This window comes from Lagenorhynchus albirostris, chromosome 1 (genome assembly GCF_949774975.1).
Source record: "Lagenorhynchus albirostris chromosome 1, mLagAlb1.1, whole genome shotgun sequence".
NCBI classification, from domain to species: domain Eukaryota; kingdom Metazoa; phylum Chordata; class Mammalia; order Artiodactyla; family Delphinidae; genus Lagenorhynchus; species Lagenorhynchus albirostris.
In genome coordinates this window covers 176408339-176426815 of record NC_083095.1, presented here as the reverse complement: position 1 = coordinate 176426815, position 18477 = coordinate 176408339, and the positions used below count along the sequence as shown (strand labels likewise).

Here is an 18477-nt window from a genome sequence, read left to right as displayed (position 1 = left end):
TTGTCTTTGTTACTTTATTTTTGTAATGTGCCTTTTTATCCTTACGGTTTATTTAAAGATTTTCTTTTTTTCACTGCTTTTAAGCAATTTGATTATGATGTGTCATGCTTCCTGTGCTTGGTGTTCACTGAGCCTCTCAGATCTGTGGAGTTATACATTTCATCATACTTAGAAAAATAGTTAGGAACCCACATGCATGTATATTATGTCATTTGAAGTTGTTCTATGGCTCACAGAAATCCTGAATTTTTTTTCCCCCCACAGAATCTTTTCTGTATCTTTCTTTCTGGGTGGTTTCTCTTTACTATTAGGTTCATGAATCTTTTCTTCTGTAATTGCTAACTTACTGTTTCTCTTAGCCAGTGCATTTTTTCTTCTCAGACATTTTCATTTCTGGAACGTTGATTTGAGTTCTGTCATATCTTCTATGTCCCCACTTAACATGTTCAATCTTTCCTCTAGATTCTTGAATATATGGAATACAGTTGTAGTAATTTTTTTGTCCTGTCTACCAATGCTATCATCTGTCATGACTGGGGTCATTTTGACTGATTGATTTTTATCCCATTACATTAGTATATTGTATTTTCCTCTTTCTTTGCATGATTTGCAACTTTTTATTTTTTTGGTTGTGCTGCACAGCATGTGGGATCTTACTTCTCAGACCAGGGATCGAACCTGTGTCCCCTGCAGTGGAAGTGCAGAGTCCTAACCACTGGACTGCCAGGGAATTCCCCTGCAACTTTTTTTTTTTTTTTTTTTTTAATTTTTGCTGTGTTGGGTCTTCGTTTCTGTGCGAGGGCTTTCTCTAGTTGTGGCAAGCGGGGTCCACTCCATCGCGGTGCACTGGCCTCTCACTATTGCGGTCTCTCTTGTTGCGGAGCACAGGCTCCAGACGTGCAGGCTCAGTAGTTGTGGCTCACGGGCCTAGTTGCTCTACAGCATGTGGGATCTTCCCAGACCAGGGCTCGAACCCTTGTCCCCTGCATTAGCAGGCAGATTCTCAACCACTGCGCCACCAGGGAAGCCCCCCCTGCAACTTTTGATTGGATACTTGACAGTGTGATTTTTACCTTGTTGGGTGCTGGATGTTTTGATATGCGTATAAATATTCTTGAGCTCTGTTCTGGGTCTCAGTCAAGTTATTGGAAATGTTTGATTCTTTCAGGTATTACTTTGAAGATTCATTTGTCAGGTCCAGAGAAGTGTTTAGTGTAAGACTAGTTTTGACCACCTCCTGTGGCAAAATCCTTGTGAGTACTTAGGGAGTACCCATAAATTATAAAGCTTTTCACTCTAGCTGGTGAGAATATAAAATATTTCCAGCTCTTTGTGAGCTGTGAGTATTGTACCCTTTGATGCTTTTAGGTGGCTCTTTCCCTAGCCTAGCATGTGTGTGCCCATACATGCATACGGTGACATTAATCCGCTGTGGACTTGAAGGGGGTCCCTCTGAGAATTTATGGAGCTCTCTCACTCTTTTTCAATCTCTTAGTATTCCCTCCTCTTAACTCGAATTTCCTTGGCCTTACTGGACATCTTTTCTTCAACTCAGGGAGACTTCTGGGGTCTCCCTGGGTTCCCCCCTCTTTGCATTATGATTTGGAAACTCCTCTCTTCAGAAAGTAAGTTTAGGAAATCACAGGGCTCATCTTGTTTGTTTCCTGTTACCCAGGGATCACTGTCATTAATTGCCTGATAGCCAATATCTTGAAATTCATTGTTTCTTATATTTTGTCTGATTTTTTAGTTGGTGAGCTAGGAGGATAAACCCAGTCCCTGTTACACCATTTTGGTTGGAAGCAGAAATCTTCCTATTATCCCTTGAAGAATAATGTGAGTGGTACATGTTCATGGTACAACATGGTATTTAACATATGTACCTGAATCACTTTGTTGTACACCAGAAATTAACACATTGTAAATCAACTATAGTTCGACAACAACAAAATATTTAATAGTCTAAAAAAAAAAAATATGACTCCACAACACAGTGAAACATTTAGTTAACATAACATAAGTTATGTTAACATAACATAAGTTAACAACAGTGAAACATTTAGACGGTGTCAGAGGAGGGCCTGGGGCTCAGGCTTTGTCGGTGTAGTCCAAGCTCTTATAGCACTAAACGGGACGTTATTTCTCGAGGCCAAAAGCCTGTAAGCATCTCCGCGTGTGAGGCGTCTGGAAGTAATCGCATAGGATGCCGAGGGCGCGGTGGAGGCGCGCAGCCTCTCGAAGGCCCCGCCGTTGCCGGAAGCCCTCGCCTCTCTCCCCGCGCGCGTGGGATGGGCGGCTCCCGCCCGCGGCGTCTGACGTAGGACGTCGGCGTCGTGACGTGGCGTCAACGGCCGTCCGGCGGCTGGCGTCTTATCCTCGCTGCGGCCGCCCGGGGACGCTGAAGTTCGGCGTTTCCTGGCGGCACAAATGTCCGTTTGTAAAGCAGCAGGGCTGGAGTCTGCAGGATTTGCAGGCTTCCGTCTTGAAGGAAGTCTGGGAGGCTCAGAATTTCCAGCGTTTTCACCGTAGAGCCAGCCTCGCCAGGGCCAAACCACCCAGTAGCCTGACTGCCAGCAGCCTCGGCAGGTATACCGAGTGGTGGGGGACTTACCTCGTCAGCTGTGAGCGTGTTCACAGATTCCCTGACCAAAGCATCCTTGCTTCTCTCTTCATTTCCCCGCCCCCCCCCCGCGTGACTGCCTCAGCTGCGGCTGAGCTTCTCGTGTCTTGATGGAGAATTTAAGGACCGTAAACCCTATGCCTCCCACCCCCACAGTTTTGTATAATGTGTCGTTAAAGGGCTTGAAATGGATATCAAGCTAATCCTTGAAGGGAAACCAGAAAACGTTTGTCTTCGTGGTGGAAAGTGACTGATAAACTTGGGTAATTTTATGGTGATAGAGTATCCACCTCCTGGCATTGTTAGGAGAGTTAAATGGAGCAAATGTGTAAAATCCTTAAGTATTTTTTTATAAGTGTTCACTGCATGTAACTTTTTTTTTTTAAGTTTCTGTGAACTTTCATGGATCCATTTATTAGGCCGTTTTCTAGCACCTGGTGAGTGCCCCATCCTTTTCTGTTGGTTTCTTGAAGTAGCCCACATCTCTGCCTTCCTGTCTGCTGCCTTAGGTAAAGTTTCCCTGTTCCTTTCTAAAGTGAGTTGGCCCATTCGTGCCTTAAAACCCATTTCTTCTTGTTTACTCAAGGGTATCATCACAGCAATTCCGTCTCTCCCAGTCATACTTTTTGCTTTCTACTGAATCATTTCCATCAGCAAATTAGTTTCCTAGGGCTGCCGTAACAACGTGCCACAAAACGGGTGGCCTAAAACAATTTATTGTGAGAGAAATTTATTATCTAACAATTCTGGAGTCTAGGAGTCTGAAATCAAGGTGTTGGTAGGGCTGTGCTCCCCCTGAAGGTTTTTCCCAGCTTCTGGTGGGTGCTGGCAATCCTTAACATTGCTTGGTTTGCAGCTGCACCCCTCCAATCTCTGCCCTTGTCATTTCGTGGCCTTCTTCCCTGTACGTCTGTGTACAAGTGTCATCACATGGCTTTCTTTTTTTTTTTTTTTTGGCGGTACGCGGGCCTCTCACTGTTGTGGCCTCTCTCGCTGCGGAGCACAGGCTCTGGACGCGCAGGCTCAGCGGCCATGACTCACGGGCCCAGCCGCTCTGTGGCATGTGGGATCCTCCCGGACCGGGGCACGAACCCGCGTCCCCTACATCGGCAGGCGGACTCTCAACCACTGCGCCACCAGGGAAGCCCACATGGCTTTCTTATAATGACGCCAGTCATTGGATTTAGGGCCCACCCTATTCCAATATGACCTCATTTTAACTTGATCACATCTGCAAAGACTGTATTTTCAAATACGGTCATATTCCTAGGTACCAGGGGTTAGGACTTGAACATATCTATTTCGGGGACACAGTTCAACCCACAACAATGGGACTAGTCTGTGTGTGGAGCACTGCAGACAACAGAGAGCCAATGCTATTCTATCTTAATTTTGCCAGTCTATCAGACAATTCCCATGGGAGGAGGCATTGTTCTGAGTCTTAATCAGCTTTGGAAAGAGAGAAGTAGGAGAATGAAAGCTTAATAAGTCCTACCCAGTCTATACTTCCTTATTCTAGCATGACATTGGTGCTGCCCCGGTATTACTCTGCTGATACCCTGGGATCAGCAAATAATAGACTATTACTGTCTATGGAAATAATGGTATATATAAAGGGCCTATATTAGCTCAAGGATGGTGGGGAAAGGTAAAAATAAAATTTTAAAGTTTTCTAAATACGTTCTTTCACTGCTGCCACTGTCTTCTTCCCTCCCTTCAGCTCCTGTCCTGAATGCCCACACATAAATCACACGTCTAGGGGTTTCTCACAGGTTTGTTTGTTTTTTCTTGTTGTTAGGAATGTTTCCCTCTCCATTTTGTAATTTCTCCAGAGTTGATTTTGGGATTCACCATCTTCATGGCAATTGATAGTCTGGCTGTCATTTTTTTTTCTTTTTTAAAATTTTTATTTTATATTGAAGTATAGTTGATTTACAATGTTGTGTTAGTTTCAGGTGTACACCACAGTGATTCAGTTTTATGTATATATATCTATTCTTTTTCAAATTCTTTTCCCATTTAGGTTATTACAGAATATTGAGTAGAGTTCCCTTTGCTATACAGTAGGTTCTTGTTGGCTATCTCTTTTACTTATTCATTTATTTTGGCTGCACTGGGGCTTAGTTGCCACATGCGGGATCTTCAGTTGTGGCATGCGGACTTCTTAGTTGTGGCATGCGAACTCTTAGTTGTGGCATGCATGTGGGATCTAGTTCCCCCACCAGGGATCGAACCCAGGCCCCTTGCATTAGGAGCACGGAGTCTTACCCACTGGACCACCAGGGAAGTCCCTGGTTATCTATTTTAAATATGGTAGTGTGTATATGTGAATCCCAAAATTTATCTACCCTCCCCCACCCCGGCCCACCTTTCCCCTGTGGTAACCATAAGTTTGTTATTCTAAGTCTAGGAGTCTGTTTCTGTCTTGTAAATAAGTTCATTTGTATCTTTTTAAAAATAATAGTTTCCCCATATAAGCGATATCATATGATATTTGCCTTTCTCTGTCTGACTTGCTTCACTTAGTATGATAATCTCCAGGTCCATTCACGTTGCTGCAAATGGCATTATTTCATTCTTTTTAATCTGCCATCATTTTTAATCTGAAATCTTAATGTTTTATTTACAGGGAGGAATAAAAATTTTTCATCTATAATTCAGAAGCTAAGTAAATAACAAAATGAAGCCAGTAAAGCATCTGTTGGCATCTAGTAGTAAATTGGCAAATGTTCCAGAATTAACATATAAAAAAGGAGTATTTAATTCACCATTGTCACCTAAACCAAAGGAAAAACATAGTGCAAAATTAGTACGTGATAAACTTGAACCAGTGGTCTTAAGATCTCCACCAACAGGGGAATCCATCATAAGGTATGCTTTGCCCATTCCATCAAGTAAGACAGAGGAGTTAGTAGCAGAAGATGAATTGATCAGGAAGATTACCAAACATCTGAAGATGGTAAGATACTTGTTGGTGCTTGGGTTGGGGGTCCCCATGACCATCGTCAGGTTTAGTGATTTCCTTTGAGGACTCACTGGACTCAGTATATAGTCATATTGATGGCCAAGATATATTATAGTGAAAGGATTAAAAGCAAAATCAGCAAAAGGAGAAGGCACATGGGTTGAAGTCTCGAGGAAACCAGGTGCAAGTTTCCAAGATTTCTTTCCCTTTAGAGTCTCACAGGACTTGCTTAATTCCTTCAACAAGTTGTTACAGCACATGTGAAATACCTACCAGAGGAGTTCACTAGAGATTCAGTGCCCAGGGTTTTATTGGAGGTTGGTCACCTAGGTACTCTCTGCCTAGCATGTACCAAAATTCCAGACTCCCTGAAGGAAAGCATGTGTTCAGCATAAATCATATAGTTGGTACAATGAGTTTAGGGACAGTGAGCCACTGTCATCAGTCAATGAATAGTGGGAACCCTCCTGAAATCCAAGTTCTGAGACACAAGCAGATCTTTCTAAGGATAGGCTTTTCTCAGTCTCATGCCTGCTCTGTAGCTTTTCTCTGCACTTTAGAAACTCTAGCTGTTAGTGTTGGGGAAAAAATGTCTTCCTTTTTTCTGAGTTCCTTGCACAGTGATCCAGAATTGAGTTGTAAATGTACCAAATACCAAGTGAGAACAATGAGGAATAGCACAAATATAGAAAAAATATATAGTTCATCAAACTTCCAAAATACAAGTTTGCTCAAAGTTCAGGGGGTTAGCTCAGAGAATTTCCTTTAAAAATGTATTGCTTTCTGGTCTCTATCTCCCTATTTTCCCCACTCTCTTCAAAGAGGAAAGCCAAGTTAATTAGATTTTGAGGTAAACTTTGATGGTAAGTAGAGTTGATGCTTCAGCTGTTCATAGACTCTCTTCAACACAGAAGTGGAAGAGTCATAGGGCCTATCTTCATTGCTAGGGAGGGATTGAGGCCTATTGCTCATACTCCTTCTTCAGGATGATATGAGGTGGGGCATGAAATGGAAAATTTAAGTTTATGGTACTGGTAGAAGTAAGTCTTACTGCTAAAATGGTTCTGACATAGTTGATTAAATATCTTTTTAGATTTAATGTAATATTTTTACCCTATATAAGTACATAATTTTCTTTGATTTTTCTCATAGGTTGTTTCTACTTTGGAAGAAACCTATGGATTTAGCATTCCAAGTGGAGAAGAACCAGTTGTGAAGCCTGAACATGAAGGATTAACCTTTCCTGTAAGTATATGTAATGCTAATGTAGAGACATTAATGCTGAAAAGGGCTAAGATTTTCTTTTAGAGTCTGTATATGTTCTCAGATGAATCCCCCATCCATGAAAATGATCCTCCTAGGAAACTTGAAAGTAGTGTACTGATTTTTCCATTCTCTGCCAACACTTATCTTAAAGTTTAATTAAGACATGTCTATATCTTTTTTTTATTACTGAAGTATTTATTGGATTTCAATTTTAAATTTGTTTTCATGCATTTGTATATGTTCTTAAACATTTTATTTATTATTATTATTTTTTTATTCTTGTTAGTCATCCATTTTATACACATCAGTGTATACATGTCAATCCCAATCTCCCAAATCATCACACCACCGCATATCTATATCTTGAGCCTACTTTTGATGCTAATGCATCTCTTATTTAATATGTAAGCTTGTGGTTGGCTGTTGGTTTGCAATGTATATTCTTTATTATGTTAAGAAAGTATTCTTCTATTTATGGTTTGCTAAATAAAAAACCCCCAACATTGAAGAGATTACTGAGTTTTAGTAAATGTCTGTGTTGTATATATTGAAATGATATAACTATTAAGGTGATTATGTGCTTCACCTTCAGTCTATTGATGAGACGAATTATTTTTACATATTTCTTAATAGTCGACTATACTTTAATACACTGTACTCGTTGGTCATTATTCTTCTATTTTATAATTAGTTTTGTTAGTTAGGGATTGAGTTTGGCTTCATGTAATAAAATAGCTATGTTGGGTCTTTCAAACCATAAACATAGTATGTTTCTCCATTTATTTGATTGATTTCATTGTCCTGTTTGATTTCTTTCTTCAGCATTCTGTAATTTTCATCATAAAGATCCTGTATATTGTTTTTCAGATTTATACATTAATATTTCATGTTTTTTGGAATGATTTTTAATGGCATTATATTTTTAATTTCAGTTTCCACCTGTTTGTTATTAGTATATAGAAATATGATTGATTTTCGTGTGTTGATCATACATCTTGCAACCTTGCTCAATGTACTTCTTTATTCTAGGAATCTTTCTGTAGATGTTTTGGGGTTTTATACATAGACAATTATGTCATCTTCAAATAAGGACAGTTTTACTTCTTCTTGTCCAATCTGAATGTTTTTATTTCCTTGTCTCTCTCTTTCTCTTTTTTTTTTTTTTTTTTTTTTTTTGGCTGTGCCGTGCGGCATCTTAATTCCCTGACCAGGGACCGAACCTGTGCCCTCTGTGCCCTCTGCAATGGGAGCATGGATTCTTAACCACTGGATTGCCAGGGAAGTCCCCACATATCTTTTTTTTTTTTTTTCCCGGTACGTGGGCCTCTCACTGTTGTGGCCTTTCCCGTTGCAGAGCACAGGCTCCGGACGCGCAGGCTCAGCGGCCATGGCTCACGGGCCTAGCCGCTTCGCGGCATATGGGATCTTCCCAGACTGGGGCACAAACCCGTGTCCCCTGCATCAGCAGGCGGACTCTCAACCACTGCGCCACCAGGGAAGCCCCCACATATCTTTTTGAATTAGAGTTTTCTCTGGATATATGCCCAGGAGTGGGATTGCCGTATCATATGGTAACTCTAGTTTTAGTTTTTTGAGGAAACTCCATACTGTTCTCCATGGTGGCTGCACCAATTTACATTTCCACCAACAAGGTAGGGGGGTTCCTTTTGCTCCACACCCTCGCCAGCATATATTATCTGTAGACTTTTTAATGATGTCCATTCTGACTAGTGTGAGGTGATATCTCATTATAGTTTTGATTTGTGTTTCTCTAATAATTAGCGATATTGAGTATCTTTTCATGTGCCTGTATGTCTTCTTTTTCATATGCCTATCTGTATGTCTTCTTTGGAGAAATGTCTATTTAGGTTTTCAGCTCATTTTTTGATTGGGTTGTTTGTTTTTCTGATATTAAGCCACATGAGCTGTTTGTGAATTTTGGAAATTAATCCCTTGTTGGTAGCATCATTTGCAAATATTTTCTCCCGGTCTGTAAGTTTGTTTTGTTGATGGTTTCCTTTGCTGTGTGAAAGCTTTAAGTTTAATTATGTCCCATTTGTTTAGTTTTGTTTTTGTTTCCTTTACTCTAGGAGAGGGATCCAAAAAAATATTGCTATGTTTTATGTCAAAGTGTGTTCTGCCTATGTTTTCCTCTAGCGTTTTATAATGTCTGCCCTTACATTTAGGTCTTTAATCCATTTTGAGTTTATTTTTGTCTTATGGTGTTAGGGAGTGTTCTAATTTCATCCTTTCACATGTAGCTGTCAAGTTTTCCCAGCACCACTTATTGAAGAGGCTGTCTTTTCTGCATTGTATATTCTTGCCTCCTTTGTTGTAGATTATTTGACCATATGTGCTTGGGTTTATTTCTGGGCTTTCTGTCCTGGTCCATTAATCTATGTGTCTCTTTTTGTGCCAGTACCATACTGTTTTGATTACTGTAGGTTTGTAGTATAGTCTTAAGTCAGGGAGAGTGATTTCTCAAGCTCCATTCTTCTTTCTCAGGATTGTTTTGGCTATTCGGGGTCTTTTGTGTTTCTATACAAATTTTTAAATTTTTTTGCTCTAGTTCTGTGAAGAATGGCATTGGTAATTTGATAGGAATTGCATTGAAAGCATAGATTGCCTTGGGTAGTATGGTCATTTTAACACTATTGAGTCTTCCAATCCAAGAACACAGTATATCTTTCCATCTGTTTGTGTCACCTTCAGTTTCTTTCATTAGCGTCTTACAGTTTTTGGAGAACAGGTCTTTTGTTTCCTTAGGTAGGTTTATTCCTAGGTACTTTATTTTATTTTATTTTTTGATGTGATGGGGTTGTTTCCTTAATTTCTCTTTCTGATCTTTTGTTGTTAGTGTATACAAATGTGACAGATTTCTGTATATTAATTTTGTATCCTGCAACTTTACTGAAGTCATTGATGAGCTTCAGTAGTTTTCTGGTAGTGTCTTTAGGATTTTCTATGTATACTATCATGTCATCTGAAAACAGTGACAGTTTTACTTCTTCTTTTCTAATTTGGATTCCTTTTCTTTTTCTTCTCTGAGTGCTGTGGCTAGGACTTCCAAAACTATGTTGAGTAAAAGTGGCGAGGGTGGGCATTCTCACAGTTGAGTATAATGTTAGCTGTGGGTTGGTCATATATGGCCTTTATTATGTTGAGGGTATGTTCCCTCTATTCTTACTTTCTAAAGAGTTTTTTTTTTAATCATAAATGGATGTTGAATTTTATCAGAAGTTTTTTCTGCATCTATTGAGATGATCATATGGTTTATATTCTTCAATTTGTTAATGTTGTGTATCACATTGATTGATTTGTGGATATTGAAAAATCCTTGCATCCCTGGGATAAATCCCACTTGGTCATATTGTATGAACCTTTTAATGTATTGTTGGAGTAGGTTTGCTCGTATTTTGAGGATTTTTGCACCTATGTTCATCAGTGATGTGGGGCTGTAATTTTCTTTTTTTGTGGTATCTTTGTCTGGTTTTGGTATCTGGGTGATGGTAGCCTCATAGAATGAGTTCAGAAGTCTTCCTTCCTCTCCAGTTTTTTGGAATATTTTGGAAGGATAGGTGTTAACTCTTCTCTAAATGTTTGGTAGAAGTCACCTGTGAAGTCATCTGGTCCTGGACTTTTGTATTTTGGGAGTTTTTAAGTTACTCTTTCAATTTCAGTTCTGATAATTGGTCTGTTCATATTTTCTCTTTGTTCTTGGTTCAAGAATTTGTCCATATCTTCTGGATTGTCCATTTTATTGGCTTATAGTTGCTTGTAGTAGTTTCATGATCCTTTGTATTTCTGTGGTGTTGGTTGTAACTTTTCCTTTTTCATTTCTGATTTTATTGATTTGGGCCCTCTCCCTTCTTTTCTTGAGTCTGGCTAAAGTTTTATCAATTTTGTTTGTTTTTTCAAAGAATTAGATTTCAGTGGTCTTTTCTATTGATTTTTTAATCTCTATTTCATTTATTTCAGCTCTGATCTTTATGATTTCTTTTCTTCTACTAACTTTTGCTTTTGTTTGTTCTTTATTCTAGTTGCTTTAGGCGTGAGGTTAGGTTGTTTGAGATTTTTCTTGTTTACAGAGGTAAGCTTGTATTGCTGTAAACTTCCCTCTGTAGAACTGCTTTTGCTGCATCCCGTAGGTTTTGGATTATCATGCTTTCATTTTCATTTGTCTCTAGGTATATTTTGATTTCCTCTTTGATTTCTTCATTGAGCCACTGGTTGTTTAGCAGCATATTGTTTAGCATCCATGTGTTTGTGTTTTTTGCAGTTTTTTCTTGTAGTTGATTTTTAGCCTCATAGTGTTGTGGTCGGAAAGGATGCTTGATATTTCAGTTTTCTTATATTTAGCGAGGCTTGCTTTGTGGCCCTGCATGTGATCTATCCTGGATAATGTTCTGTGTGCACTTGAAAAGAACATGTATCTTGATCAAATTGATGTTCATCGTCTATTTGTGGCACCTGAATGTGGGTGGAAGAAAATCCCCAAGTCTGCTAATGGTCTCACTTTATATCTGTGATTAGTAACTCTAGTTAATTCATTTTCCCACTCTCCTGAATGACTATTTTAGTTTCCCCCTCTGTCTCTTATATGATTATAGGTTTTACCATGATGAAAAAATATGAACCTCTGAGTATGTTTAAAATGTAATATTGAGGGATCATATTTGTCCTGGAGAACATTCTGTCAGAATTCTAACTGTATATAAGCATCTGAGGTTTATTTATCTTTGGTCAATTCTCGGATTTACAGATCACTGCTCTACTAAAAGAGATTCAGTCATTGTGACATTTTAATATGTAACTTTTTTTCCTCAAAATTTTCTATTGCTCATTAAGTAAGGGTGAAAGACTATTATCTCTTGGCAAGTATAGTTATAATCAGAAGTCATAATTAGCATTCATTTTTTAACACAAAGCATTATTTAATGTATATTTAAGTGTGTACTTTTTCTGCTACCCCTAAATTTCAGAAGGCTAAGGCTGGAATGCTTGATTTTCTACACCTGTGTAGAGGAGAATGTGAAGAGAGACATAGCTGGGTATATGTCATTACTGAGCCACTCCCCAGAATGTACTTTCTTTCTGGGAAAATTTGCTGGTATAGCATTTGGAACATGGTTTCTCGTTTTATGCATTTCAAGGGACAGAAATTACATACACAAAACTATTTTCAAAAGTAGTTAAATATTCTAAAATATAGATGGATATGCATATGAATTCTGAAATAAAAGTAACTTTCTCTTTTTTTCATAAGGTTGAGAATGATCTGAATTCATTCTTGGTATGTTGTTCACAACTTGCAGCTCAGTTAGAAGCAGCAGCTAAGGAAGAACGTAATGTACGTATTCTGTGTAAACTGCTAAGCATAAAATATTAATATTTTAATTATAAGCTACTAATAATATTAATAATAAAACAAGATAAACTGATAATAATTACTATTCATTATTATTAACAATCATTTTAATAATAAAATATTTAAAGTTATATTGGTTGTTTGATCTTGAATATGATAATCCAGGCAGCAATATTAGTCTAGATATAGTGCCTTAAGTAGTTATAAAGAGCATTGGAGGGCTTCCCTGGTGGCGCAGTGGTTGAGAGTCCACCTGCCAATGCAGGGGACATGGGTTTGTGCCCCGGTCCGGGAAGATCCCACATGCCGCGGAGTGCCTAGGCCTGTGAGCCATGGCCGCTGAGCTTGCGCGTCCGAAGCCTGTGCTCCGCAACGGGAGAGGCCACAACAGTGAGAGGCCCGCGTACCGCAAAAAAAAAAAAAAGCATTGGAAAGCATTATTTATCGTAGGCGTTTATGTCTGTGAATTGTCCTTTATGTACAGCATTGACTGGGTCATTAATATTTTCATATAGTATTTATATTTTACTGTGTTTTTTAAATAAATACATTTATATTACAAAAGTAATGGCATAAATAATGAAAATTTAAAAATGAAGGCATACAAAAAGAAAATAAAAGTCATCATAATCCTGTTTCTCTGAGATAACTCTTGTCAACATATTTTTGTTTACCTTCTTATTTTTCCATAGTTACACATATTATTCTTTAGAAATTAAATAATACCGTATGTATTATTTGGTAATACATTTTCTTATTTTGTGAGTTTTGAAAAATAACATTCATTGTGTTTTAGCTGATTTTGAAAGTATTATTGTGGAACATTTAAAGAAGTATGAAAAGTACATAGGAAAATAAATTATGTGTAATGTTACTCTGCATAAGCATTAGTAACATTATAAAATATACTTTCTCGTGTTTTGCTATATATATACACACACACACATATATATATTTATATACACATTTTTTCTAATTTTTTAATTGGAAAATGAACATAAAGTATACTATCTTAAGCATTTTTAAGTGTACAATTCAGTGGTGTTAAGTACATTTATATTGTGTAACCATCACTGCCTTCCACTACAGAGCTCTTTTCATCTTGCAAAACTGAAACTGTCTGCATTTAACAATAACTTCCTGTGACCCCCTCTGTTTGGCCCCTAGTAATCACCATTCTACTCTCAGTTACTATGAGGGGTTGTTTTTGTTTGTTTTGATTTCATGCATAAATGGGGTCATGAAATATTTTTCTTTCTGTGTCTGGCTTGTTTCACTTACCATAGTGTCTTACAGATTCATCAATGTTGTCACAAATGGCAGGTTTTCCTTTTTTTTAATGCCTGAATAATATTGCATTTTGTATGTATATCACAATTTCTTTATCCATTCATCCATTGATGGACACTTAGACTTTTTCGATATCTTGGCTATTGTGAATAATGCTGCAAAGACCATGGGAGTGCAGATATCTTTTTGAGATACTGATTTTGTTTCCTTTGGATGTATACCTGAAAGTGGGATTGCTGGATCATATGGTACTTATATTTTTAATTTTTTTTTAGAAACCTACATACTGTTTTCCATAGTTGCTATATCAATTTACATACCCACCAACAGTGCATGAGGGTTCCCTCTCTCCACATCCTTATCAGTGCTTATTTTCTCTTAATACACATTTTCACAGGTATGAGGTGATATCTCATATGATTTTAATTTGCATTTCCCCGATGATGAGTGATGTTGAACACCTTTTTATGTACCCGTTGTTCATTTGTATGTCTTATTTGGAAAAATGTCTATTCATTTTTTATTTCTTTGCCCATTTTAAAATCAAGTTATTTGTTATTTTGCTATTGAGTTGCATGAGTTCCTTATATATTCTAGATATTAAGCCTTTTTACAGTTAATATATATGGCTTGCAAATATTTGCTCCCCTTCCATAGATTGCCTTTTCATTTTGTTGATGGTTTCCTTTGATGTGTGGTGACTTTTTAATTTGATGTAGACCCATTTGTTTATTTTTTTCATTCTTTTTCAAAGTTTTATTTTTTCTATGTATTTATTTTGGCTGCACTGGGTCTTAGTTGCGGCATGCAAGCTTCGTGGTTGTGGCATGCAGACATCTTAGTTGTAGCATGTGGACTTCTTAGTTGTGGCGTGTGGACTCTTAGTTGTGGCATGCATTTGGGATCTAGTTCCCAAAACAGGGATTGAGCCCAGGCCCTCTGCACTGGAAGCGCAGAGTCTTACCCACTGGACCACCAGGGAAGTCTCCCATTAGTTTATTTTTGCTTTTGTTAAGCTTGGGCTTTAGGTGTCATGTCCAAGAAATCATTGCCAAATCCAATTTCCTGACGCTTCTCCCTTGTGTTTTCTTCCAGCAGTTTAATAGGTTTAGATCTTGTATATAGGTTATGGATCCATTTTGAGTTAATTTTTATATATAGTGTAAGGGAAGGATGAACTTTATTCTTTGCATGTGGATATCTAATTTTTTCAGCATTATTTGTTGACGAGATGGTTCTTTCCCCATTGGTACTCTTGTATAAAATCATTTTGCCATATGTAATAGGGTTTATTTCTGGGTTTTCAATTCTGTTCCATTGGTTTATGTATCTTTTAAATTATTTTTTTATTTTTATTTTTAAAAATTTCGATATTGGGCTTCCCTGGTGGCTCAGTGGTTGAGGGTCCGCCTGCTGATGCAGGGGACGCGGGTTCGTGCCCTGGTCTGGGAAGATCCCATGTGCCGCGGAGCGGCTGGGCCCGTGAACCATGGCCCATGAGCCTGTGCGTCCGGAGCCTGTGCTCCACAGCGGGAGAGGCCACAACAGTGAGAGGCCCGTGTACCACAAAAAAAAAAAAACAACAACAAAAAATTTAGATATCATTCACATATAACACTGTATTAGTTTTAGGTATATATATGTATCTATCTATATGACAGTGCAGCACTGTCTTAATTACTTTTGCTGTAGTGTATCTTGAAATCAGGAAGGTTGAGGCCTATGACTTTGTTTTGATTTTTTAAGATTGTTTTGGCAATTTGGGGGCCCTTGATATTCCATATGAATGTTAGTATTTTTTCTATTTCTGCAGAAAATGCCATTGGGATTTTGATAGGGATTGCACTGGCTATTATGTACATTTTAACAGTAGTAAGTCTTCCAATCCATGACCATGGGGTGTCTTTCCATCTATTTGTATCTTGTTTAATTTCTTTTAGCAATGTTTTATAGTTCCCTCTGTTAAAATCTTTCATCTCCGTGGTTTATTTTATTCCTAAATATTTTTATGTTTTTTGATGCTATGGTAAATTGGATTATTTTCTTAATTTTCTTTTTGGATTGGTCATTGTTAACATATACGAATGCAACTGACTTTTTTTCCCAACATCTTTATTGGAGTATAATTGCTTTACAATGTTTTAGTTTCTGCTGTATAACAAAGTGAATCAGCTCTATGTATACATATATCCCCATATCCCCTCCCTCTTGCATCTCCCTCCCACCCTCTCTATCCCACCGCTCTAGGTGGTCACAAAGCACCGAGCTGATCTCCCTGTGCAATGCGGCTGCTTCCCACTAGCTATCTATTTTACATTTGGTAGTGTATGTATGTCAGTGCTACTCTCTCACTTCGTCCCAGCTTACCCTTCCCCGTCCCCGTGTTTTCAAGTCCATTCTATACCTCTGCATCTTTATTCCTGTCCTGCCCCTAAGTTCATCAGAACCATTTTTGTTTTTTTAGACTCCATATGTATGTGTTAGCATACAGTATTTGTTTTTCTCTCTCTGACTTATTTCACTTTGTATGAGAGACTCTAGGTTCATCCACCTCACTACAAATAACTCAATTTCATTTCTTTTTATGGCTAAGTAATATTCCATTGTATACATGTGCCACATCTTCTTTATCCATTCATCTGTTGATGGACACTTAGGTTGCTTCCATGTCCTGGCTCTATTGTAAATAGTGCTGCAGTGAACATTGTGGTGCATGATTCTCTCTCTCTTTTTTTTTTTTTTGCGGTACGTGGGCCTCTCACTGTTGTGGCCTCTCCCGTTGCGGAGCACAGGCTCTGGATGCGCAGGCTTAGCGGCCATGGCTGAAGGGCCCAGCCGCTCCACGGCATGTGGGATCTTCCCAGAGCGGGGCATGAACCCGTGTCCGCTGCATCGGCAGGTGGACTCTCAACCACCAGGGAAGCCCCATGACTCTTTTTGAATTATAGTTTCCTCAGGGTATAGGCCCAGTAGTGGGATTGCTGGGTCATATGGTCTATTTTTAGTTTTTTAAGGAACCTCCATACTGTTCTTTGTAGTGGCTGTATCAATTTACATTCCCACTAACAGTGCAAGAGGGTTCCCTTTTCTCCACAGCCTCTCCAGCATTTATTGTTTGTAGATTTTTTTGATGATGGCCATTATGACTGTTGTGAAGTGATACCTCATTGTAGTTTTGATTTGCGTTTCTCTAATGATTAGTGATGTTGAGCATCCTTTCATGTGTTTGTTGGCAATCTGTATATCTTCTTTGGAGAAATGTGTATTTAGATCTTCTATCCTTTTTGTATTGGGTTGCTTTTTTTAGATATTGAACTGCATGAGCTGTTTGTATATTTTGGAGATTAATCCTTTGTCAGTTCCTTCATTTGCAAATATTTTCTTCCACACTGAGGGTTTTCTTTTCCCCTTGTTGATGGTTTCCTTTGCTGTGCAAAAACTTTGTAAGTTTCATTAGGTCCCATTTGTTTATTTTTGTTTTTATTTCCATTTCTCTAGGAGGTGGGTCAAAAAGGATCTTGCTGTGATGTATGTCAAAGACTGTTCTTCCTATGTTTTCCTCTAAGAGTTTTATAGTGTCTGGCCTTACATTTAGGTCTTTAGTCCATTTGGAGTTTATTTTAATGTATGGTGTTAGGGAGTGTTCTAATTTCATTCTTTTACATGTAGCTGTCCTGTTTTCCCAGCACCACTTATTGAAGGAGCTGTCTTTCTCCATTGTGTATTCTTGCTTCCTTTATCAAAATTAAGGTGACCATAAGTGCGTGGGTTTACCTCTGGGTTTTCTATCCTGTTCCGTTGATCTATAATTCTGTTTTTATGCCAGTACCATACTGTCTTGATTACTGTAGCTTTGTAGTATAGTCTGAAGTCTGGAAGCCTGATTCCTCCATCTCCGTTTTTCTTTCTCAAGATTGCTTTGGCTATCCGGGGTCTTTTGTGTTTCCATACAAATTGTGAAATTTTTTGTTCTGGTTCTGTGAAAAATGCCATTTGTCGTTTGATAGGGATTGCATTGAATCTGTAGATTGTTTGGGGTAGTATAGTCATTTTCACAATGTTTATTCTTCCATTCCAAGAACATGGTATATCTCTCCATTTGTTTGTACCATCTTTAATTTCTTTCATCAGTGTCTTATAGTTTTTTGCGTACAGGTCTTTTGTCTCCTTAGGTAGGTTTATTCCTAGGCATTTTATTCTTTTTGTTGCAGTGGTAAGTGGGACTGTTTCCTTAATTTCTATTTCAGATTTTTCATCATTAGTGTATAGGAATGCAAGAGATTTCTGTGCATTAATTTTGTATTCTGCCACTTTACCAAATTCATTGATTAGCTTTAGTAGTTTTCTGGTAGCATCTTTAGGATTCTATGTATAGTATGTCATCCACAAACAGTGAAAGCTTTACTTCTTCTTTTCCAGTTTGGATTCCTTTTATTTCTTTTTCTTCTCTGATTGCTGTGGCTAAAACTTCCAAAACTGTATTGAATAAGAGTGGTGATAGTGGGCAACCTTGTCTTGTTCCTGATTTTAGAGGAAATGGTTTCAGATTTTCACCATTGAGAATGACGTTGGCTGTGGGTTTGTCACATATGGCCTTTATTATGTTAAGTTCCCTCTATGCCTAGTTTCTGGAGAGTTTTTATAAATAGATGTTGAATTTTGTCAAAAGCTTTTTCTGCATCTACTGAGATTATCATATGGTTTTTATCCTTCAATTTGTTAATATGGTGTATCACATTGATTGATTTGCATATATTGAAGAATCCTTGCATTTCTTTATCAAGTGGATAAACCCCATTTGATCATGGTGTATGATCCTTTTAATGTGCTGTTGGATTCTGTTTGCTAATATTTTGTTGAGGATTTCTGCATCCATGTTCATCAGTGATATTGGCCTGTAGTTTTCTTTTTTTGTAACATCTTTTTCTGGTTTTGGTATCAGGGTGATGGTGGCCTCATAGAATGAGT

General features: G+C 38.1%; 1 protein-coding gene across 1 annotated transcript in view; it reads left to right on the top strand.

The window, feature by feature from the left end:
* CCDC7 (coiled-coil domain containing 7) overlaps positions 1 to 18477 on the top strand; it is a 291607-nt gene that overhangs the window by 4975 nt on the left and 268155 nt on the right. The window contains exons 2-3 of the mRNA XM_060161178.1: positions 6738 to 6830; positions 12118 to 12201. Of these exons, the coding sequence (XP_060017161.1) occupies positions 6738 to 6830; positions 12118 to 12201 (177 nt within the window). The remainder of the gene's footprint in view (positions 1 to 6737; positions 6831 to 12117; positions 12202 to 18477) is intronic.